Source organism: Branchiostoma belcheri, unplaced genomic scaffold (genome assembly GCF_001625305.1).
Source record: "Branchiostoma belcheri isolate BF01 breed outbred unplaced genomic scaffold, Haploidv18h27 scaffold119, whole genome shotgun sequence".
In the NCBI taxonomy this organism is placed as follows: Eukaryota; Metazoa; Chordata; class Leptocardii; order Amphioxiformes; family Branchiostomatidae; genus Branchiostoma; species Branchiostoma belcheri.
The window spans coordinates 96,079-105,122 of NW_017802591.1; the positions used below are offsets into that span (position 1 = coordinate 96,079).

Consider the following 9,044-nt stretch of genomic DNA (forward strand, 5'->3'; position numbering starts at 1 on the left):
GGGAGCCGTCGCCATCTTGATTTTGGGGTCAAAAGTACGGGTCATCAGAAGTGCGCGTGCGCAACGTATCCAGTGACGCCATCTTGGCTGTGGCTTTGCAGGGCAAAGACCGGTAATGGACTGTCCCATTGAAATGTATGGAAACATGTAAGAAAGAAGGTGTGAAAAGTCACTTGCCTGAGTGAAACCGCATAAAAAGCACACATTCATAGGGTCACTCGGCCTCTAAACTGTCTCTAAAATCCTATACTGCTAAAGGCATCTAAACGCTAGCACAAACTTTCAGAAGTGATCTCTGACCTCTATCACCAGCTGATGATAGCATGGAAACTCAGGACTTCTTTTCTGGCCTGGACACACCAAACATGGCACAAACTCCATTTTTTAAAAAATAATCAAATGCAAATAACCCTTACCTATAACATCCAGCTCCAAAAACAACAGATCCCAACATTAAGACATTTTACACTGTTTTTGTACATGCGGTTCGGTATCTGGTCATGCGCGTAATCCTGGCATTTGCCCTATAATTGGCCACATTATTGAGGATTGTATAAGGGATATCTGGTTTACATCGGCCCAGTTTTCAACAAGGTCACCATCTTCGTTGGTTTGCCGATAGCCCCAGGCATGTAAATAGCTTATGAGGTGATTGACATAATTGAATTCCAATTATGCAAATCAGGCTCTAATTTACACAAGATATTCTATGAATCTGTTGTGTGCGATATTAGGGATAGGGCTTTGGTATGTAATTGGGAGAGACAAGCCTACCAAGAGACTACCACTGGCTGGGCACAGAAACTTAAAAATCGCCCAGGCTACCACTGACTGGGCACAGAAAAATGAAAAATCTCCCAGACTATCACTGGCTGGGCACAGACAAATTAAAAATCTCCCAGACTACCACAGGCTGGGCACAGAAACGTTAAAATCTCCCAGACTACAACTGGCTGGGCACAGAAACTTAAAAATCTCCCAGACTACCACTGGTTGGGCACAGAAAAAATTAAAATCTTCCATACTACCACTTGCTGGGCACAGAAAAAATTAAAATCTTCCAGACTACCACCAGATGGGTACAGGAAGTAATGAAACACAATCCCAGACTACCACTGACTTGGCACAGGATATAATCAAACAGTATATATATTAATCTCCAAAGCAGTAAGGAACAGAGAATAGACTGGTTACTTACGTATGCAACACCGAAAGAACAAATATCACAACACAACACAACACAACCAAGTTACGGGTTGTACGGCGAGCTTCATAACGTGAAAGTTGTACAGTAGAAAAATTAGGAAAGCTAAAAACACATTATAAATTCTTACTAATTAAAACATGAAAGAGACGGGATGGGAGGGAAAACTTTGTGGGCGGCTGGCCGACCCGCTCTGCTGCTTCTAATCAGCGGAGCTCGCTACGTGTGAATTCACGGTCTCATTAATATTTATGAGATTCGAAAGGAAACAGTACCATTCACCAATTTCACATTTCCCATAATGCCTAGTAAAAGTCACGTATATGACGTAAGACCACCCCCTTCCTCGGTGTAATATTTCCATTAAGTTCCATCGACAAACTGGTCAACTATTGTTTTGAATTATTTCTCTAGTATAAAGCGCATGCCATAATTGCATTTTTGTTGGAGAAAAGTACCTTCTATCGTAATCTACCTTCTACACTACCAAAAATGCCAATCTTTAGAGAAGAAAAAATTTCTTCCACTGAGCAAATTATTCTTCACCCAAGAAAAAAATCTTGTCCATGAGACAAGAATTTCAAGAAACAGCATTTTAGCATATTTTTCTTGTGGTAAGATTTATTTTCTTATGTATCTTGAACTAAATATCCGTAGAATATTATTCTTGCAGTAAGAATCTCTAAGTTTTCTAGAAAACCATTCTGTACACAAGAAAAGATTTCTTGAACTAAGATCTAACTATTCTTCTAGCAAGAAAAATATTCTCCCCACAAGAAAAGATTTCTTGAACTAAGAGCTAACTGTTCTTGTAGCAAGAAAACCATTCTGCCCACAAGAAGAGATTTCTTGAACTAAGATCTTACTCTTCTTATGGCAAGAAAACCATTCTGTACATAAGAAAAGATTTCTTGAACTAAGAGCTAACTGTTCTTGTAGCAAGAAAACCATTCTCTCCACTAGAAAAGATTTCTTGAACTATTATCTAGCTCTTCTTGTGGCAAGAAAACCATTCTCCTCGCAAGGAAAGATTTCTTGAACTAAGATCCAACTGTTCTTGTAGCAAGAAAACCATTCTCCCCACAAGAAAACCATTCTGTACAGAAAAAAAATATTTCTTGAACTAAGAGCTAACTGTGCTAGTAGCAAGAAAACCATTCTGCCCACAAGAAGAGATTTCTTGAACTAAGAGCTAACTCTTCTTGTGGCAAGAAAACCATTCTCCCCACAAGAAAAGACTTCTTGAACTACGATCTAACTGTTCTTGTGGCAAGAAAACCATTCTGCCCACAGGAAGAGATTTCTTGAACTAAGAGCTAACTGTTCTTGTAGCAAGAAAACCATTCTGCCCACAAGAAAAGGAATACAATGTATATAGTGCTACATAAATACATGTATAAAACAGACAATAATGTATAGCAACTAAATGTTATTTTGAAAAGCATTTGAACAGTATAGAGATGTTTATTATCACATTGATTTTTGATACAATGTATCTAATTAGAAATATAAAATCAGTCCATCAACATTCTTGGAATGGAAACGGTTTAACAGTAACTTTCAAAATATTATACGATGTAACTAACAAGCCAAATGATTATGATTTCAGAATACAGATCGTATCACATTCTGATCAGAAACATATTCAGCAATTGCAGTTTTCGCATTATTATAGAGTTGGCAAAGTCACACCCTTTGGACACCTGAAAACAACAGGAAAGACCTGTTAGTTTGCATGCCTGCACTGAAGGCAACAAAATCAAAAGAGGATTCTAAAATACTATTTTTATTACTTGGAGTAAACAATTTAAAATTATATCATAAAGCAGTAATAAACTTTACTATACATTACACCACAGATATATGATTTGACTTTGAAATCAACCCCTAATGGCATTGTTACAATATTTGAGCTATGAAGTCTAAAACAATGTCAACAGATCTTATAGGTGGGGAGGGAAGCACACTTACCTTCTATCTGTTTGGTTTCATGCTTTTTCTGTTGCCAAGTTGGTTTCTTCTGCAAGCTGACCACAATCACCATTGCTTCACAAGGACACAAGGTCCCTTTTAACTTGATTTTGTCTTCAAATCTGACATGAGTCAGACTCAGTAACTGACAAAAATAACCAGCGCGGCTCCTACATCTGACTTATGTTCAAAACCCCCTAACTGCATTCTGGGATTTGAATCAACCAATCAGGGGTTCAGAAAAGGTCACATGACAAGAAAAACTAGAAAATTAAGAAAAAAGTTCTTACATCATCTTGAACAATACCAGGCAAAACAAGAATCATCTTTCTTAAACTTTCTGGTATTTTCTTAAATGTTGCTAAGAAAAACAAGAATGACCTTTCCTAAACTTTCTAGGGAAGAAAATCGAGAATGTCTAAGAATATAATACAAGCCATATCTTCAGCGTAATCAAAAATTTTATATCTTTCTTGTTGTTTTTTTCTTATCAGTATTTGTCAAGAAAGATAAGAACTTAATTCTTGTATTTTCTTAAATGTTGCCAAGAAAAACAAGAATGATCTTTCTTAAGCTTACTAGTCAAGAAAAACAAGAAACTTTAAGAAAGAAACACTAAGCAGAGCTTTATTCTAATAATAGATGTAGATAATTAAATTTCTTGCTTTTCCAATCAGTGTTTGCCAAGAAAGACAAGAACCAAATTGTTGTATTTTCTTAAACATTGCTACGAAAAACAAGAATGGCCTTTTTCAATCGTTCTAGGTAACACGAACAACAAAATTTTCGACATACACAAAAAAAAACTTTAATCTGACCACTTTGATGTCAGGTAAGAAAGAAATCTTACATGGAGATTAAATAAGAAAGTTTAACTAAGTCTGAGAGAATTTTAAGATTAAAAGAATTTTAATCTGGTAACTTAGAATCTTCCCTAGAAATATTTTCTTTACTAAAGAAATTTCAAGATTACAAGAATTCTAATCTTGTAAGTTAGAATCTCCTCTAGAAATATTTCTTCACCAAAGAAAAATCAAGATTTAAAGAAGCCTATTTTAGAAAAAATCATCTCCACTCAAGAAAAATGAGAAAATTGTTCTTGGTGCAAGAACGTAGGTATACAGAAAACTTAATTTTTTTCTTATTTTTTTCTTATTATTCTCCCCCAAAGAAAAATTTTCTTCCCATGAGAAAATAAGAAAAACAAGAAAAAGCATTTTTGGTAGTGTACCGAGGACTCTCCTAGTACCCGCACGGTCGCAATACGTATATTAGACGATAGAAGTCATTTTCTCCAATTCCAACAAAAATACAATATTATTATGGCATGCGCTTTATGCTAGAGAAATATTTCAAAACAATAGTTGACCAGCTTGTCGATAGAACATGTTGGAAATAGTAAATCGAGGAAGGGGGAGGGGGTGGTCTTACGTCATATCCGTGACTTTTACTAGCCATTATGGAAAGTGTGAAATTGGTGAATGGTGATCATGCAAACAGCGCCTGATAACATTATTATTAATAAGGTTCGAAAGAGAGCATCCGCCCATATATAGGTAACGTTATATGATACGTCCAAAACATTGTTACCAAAATTACAAGCGTCTGTCTCCCCGCTCGAAATCGATTTGTGTGATCAGCCGGGTTGTGTGTGTAGAGCGCTGACTGTGTATTTGTGTGTAATCCTCCAGGTTGTAATGAGATGTGTAAAAAGTCGGGACGTGTGTGTACAGCACTTACTGCTTATGTGTGTGTGAGTGTGTGTGTGTGTGTGTGTGTGTGTGTGTGTGTGTGTAATGCATTAGGTTGTGAGCAGTTGTGTGAAAAGCCGGGTTGTGCATGTGTGACTGTGTATGTGTGTGTAATGCACCAGGTTTGTGCGGGGCTGTGTAAGAAAATGGGTTGTGATGGAACAGCGCTGACTAAGTATGTGTGAGTGTAATGCACCAGGTTGTGAGTAGATGTGTGAAGAGCCATATGCATGTTGTGTGTTACTGTGTATGTGTGTGTAATGCACCAGGTTTGTGAATAGATGTGTGAAAATTAGGGCTGTGTGTGTACAGCTGCTGACTGTGCATGCGTATTCTGGAAGTGGTCAGCTGTGTGTGTAAAATGCACGTACTGTATGTATGTATTTATGTACTTTTGCAACACTTGGCGCTCGATACCCTCCAAGCCTAAAATGTTCGCATCATCGCAATCTCCCGAAACATCTACTTCTCTTTTCCACTCCATTGACATTTTAATTAAGGTTATTTGTTATCATTTCCGTCTTATTACGTTGCTTGTTAACCATTTGTTTTATCAAGAATAATAATTACTAAATGTTTTCAAATATCATTAGTATCAAATAGCAAAGTTTTTTGATCACAAAAATTAATTTTTTCACGAGCCGACGTTTCGTTGACCATATCTGTTATCTTCATCATGGCAATTCTGACTGTTTTACTGTGCACTGATGCTAGGTGTTACTTGGTGCATAGTGCACTAAAGGTGCATGCCCGTAGCCAGGATTTTGGGGGGTTCTTCCCACTGTTTGAGGATACCTCGAGCGCCGTAGGCGCGAGGCGAGCGCCGAAGGCGCGAAGTTGCTAGGGAGGCATGCTCCCCCGGAAAATTTTGACAAATGGAACCTTCTAAAATTGCATTTCATGCATTTTTGAGAGGATTTCCAAGAAAAAAATCAGAGATAGATTTTTATTCAATGACAAAGGGACTGTTAACAATGCATTTCTGAATGTATTGCAATTGTGACATACATACAAGGCATTGTTGCATCATAGGGACATATGTGGTTCAAAATATAAAGTGTTTCTATAATGTAAAATTTGTTAACTAACAATACTGAGCTATCCCAGTCCCAAATATATAATAAGAATAGAAAATATAGGATAAAAAAAGAGATTATCGAAAGTCTTGTCACATACGTATTGATAGAAATAATAAGAAAACAAATGTCAGTTATTAAGAATGTGATCCCAAACATGACTAAGTTTATACCCCCCTCCCTTTATCACTATTAATATGACTTGATTGGATTTTCTCATCCTTTTTTATTCATCAATAAACATACAATATACAATGTAGTGAACCATCCCGTACCTAATTATGATAATCATAATGATGAAATAATAACAATAATAATTCAATTCATATCTGATGGTAATAAAAGTGATCATAATAATAAGTGGTCATGATAATAAGTGATCATAATAATAACTGATCAAAATAATAATGATCATAATAACTCAACTCATAACTGATCATGATAACTGATAAAAAATAACTGATCAGAATAACAATAAAAATCATAGTAATGACAATAATAATGCAACTGATCATAATTGATCATACTAATAACAATAATCATAATAATCACTGATCATATATCTTATATCATAATTCAAATAATAATATTGATAGTGAAAACACTCAAGAACATAATAAAGTGCCCCATTTGCCACCATGCTTCTACAGATTTCCCCTTCTTGCAGCAATAGAATATTCTACTGTATGAAAGAAATTTGCATAATTAAAAAAAGATTAAAAAGTAACATGGTTGGCCTTTCTGCTTTCATAAATGCATCTTTTAGCTAATAGAATTACAAGGTTACCTATAACAGGGGCTTCTGAATTTAAGTTACCAAAAATGACATTAAAAGAATTAAGCTGTAGTCTTTGTCCAGTCTGTTGATGAAACCATATTTGAATTTTATCCCAAAAAGAAACTAAATGCGGACACTCCCAAGACATGCAGGTAGGTTTCTTCTTCCTCATGGCAAAATGAACATAATGGACTGTCTATACATTTCCAGATATACAATAACCTATTTATTGGTAAAAATTTATGAACAATTTTATATTGAAAAAACCTTGTTGTCGGATCAATGGTACAATGTATAATAGAAGTGTAGACTAGTCTCCAGGGGATTGGTTTGTCAAAGAGGTACAGCCATGACATCTAAACATTTTACGAACAAGCTATCAAATTATAGGAACTTAAAAAGAATTTACACATGCTTTTATTTATCTTGATTTTTCTAAGCCAGGTATTATCACATTGGGTAGGTATACAAACTAAAAGGGATGAAGAACCAAACAAAGTAGATTTCCATTTTGGTGGGATTGCAGTTTATAGCTGCAAATACTGCATGTGGCTACAAACATTATTATACTAAATACAAACTTCATCATATAACATGAGGGAACCATCTAAATTTAAAACATCATTTACAAACAGAATTCTTCTATTTAGAAAAGCATTTGAAAAGAAAGGTTTTCCACCAATAAGGATATTAGAATTCATAAATAAAAGCTGTTGTCTAATCTCAGCTGGAGTTGTGGGGGCCTTCTGTTGATATTTATACCAAGCATATACAATATGATATAAGAAAGAATTTAGTTTCAGGTACTGTAAGCTATCCAACCGGAGAAAAGGAAATAATGTATATACAACAGAAAGATATGTACTTAAAGACCAGGAGGTAAACCAATCAGGATAAAAATATAATTTTGGCATCCATGAAGCTTTAATGGTAAGGGAGAAGGCATATAAATTATAAGAATTCAAACCACCATTTTCAATTGAGTTATAAATTGTTTTCCTACTGACCCTTTCTAGACCCCCATTCCAAATAAAGGAAAATATTTTTCTCTCATATATTTTCAAAAAGGATTTACTTGGGGTGGGGAGCACCTGGAAAACATTAGTAAACTGGGAAACAATCAAGCAATTTATGACAGTAATTTTTCCCAACAAAGATAAACTTTTTTGTTTCCAGGGGAATAATAATCTATTTAATTTTGCTAAACGGGGTTAAAAGTTGCAGTTAATAATGGACCCCAAATCCCTAGGTATATATATCCCTAGGTATATGATTTTCTCATCCTCACGGTCTCCTTAATCCAACGGATACATCTGTTGTCCTCTCGGTCTATTACCTTGGCCTCGTCCCAATCTATTACATAGTTATTACTTGTAATGTGGTATGTGACTGCTGATTTGTTTCTCAGCTTCTTTCTTTCTTGCTCTGGTGTACGTTCCCGTTTGGATGCTGTCTGCCTTTACATTGCATTTACAAGATACCATGAATGACTTGCAAGGAGGTATACAAAGGGGAGACAGGAGGAACATTTGCATGCAGCCTAGAAGAACATAGGAAAGAGGCAGACAGCATCAAGACGGGAAGGTCGAGTTCTGTGACACACTGATAGTAATAAAAGCATGTCTATATTGAAAAAAAAACTTCATGACATGTTTAAGTGTAAACTTATTTGCTTTTATCCTTTTTTTTGTTATATATCTCGATATGTTTGTGTACAAACCTACAAATAAGTATATCCCGTACCTGTGGTAAACATCAGCCCGCAGATGATCGTAGCCGTGAAAAGTCGTGCCGCCATCACGCCGCGTCCGGGCGGGCGGACGGTCTGTTGGTGTCCGCTGATCGTGCTGAGGAGAACGTCCCGTCTGATGTTACAGAAATGTTACTGTACACAGTTGGTCTTCTTGCAAGTTAAGTCATTTGAACATAAATTTAAAGAGTCAAATTGTTCCGAAAACGAAGGCCAAAAAGAGCCCAGGAAACTGCCCCGACTAGGTCGTAGTGTTATAAGTGCACAATGTTTTCCAAATATGCCGTGCAATGGCATAGCAACATCAAAGCCTTGTTATTATGTTCATTAATCCCTATTTTATGATACAACCCACACACCTGGAACATGTGCCGTAAAAGCGAGTAATATTTGCTTTTTTTCGTTTCATTTTACAAACCAAGGATCATTGGGTGACTTGCTGATGGCAGGTGCAGAGAAAAGAAAGTCGGCTAATTATATTTTAAACGGTAATGATAAAGTTCGCGGTACAGAA

At 35.9% G+C, this 9,044-nt stretch overlaps 1 protein-coding gene across 1 annotated transcript in view; it reads right to left on the minus strand.

The window, feature by feature from the left end:
* Window positions 1-8,596, minus strand: part of LOC109462561 (dorsal-ventral patterning tolloid-like protein 1) — a 36,818-nt gene extending 28,222 nt beyond the window's left edge. Inside the window, exon 1 of the mRNA XM_019759115.1 lies at window positions 8,524-8,596. Within this exon, the coding sequence (XP_019614674.1) occupies window positions 8,524-8,578 (55 nt within the window). The 5' untranslated portion in view covers window positions 8,579-8,596. The remainder of the gene's footprint in view (window positions 1-8,523) is intronic.
* Between the last annotated feature and the right edge of the window lie 448 nt (window positions 8,597-9,044).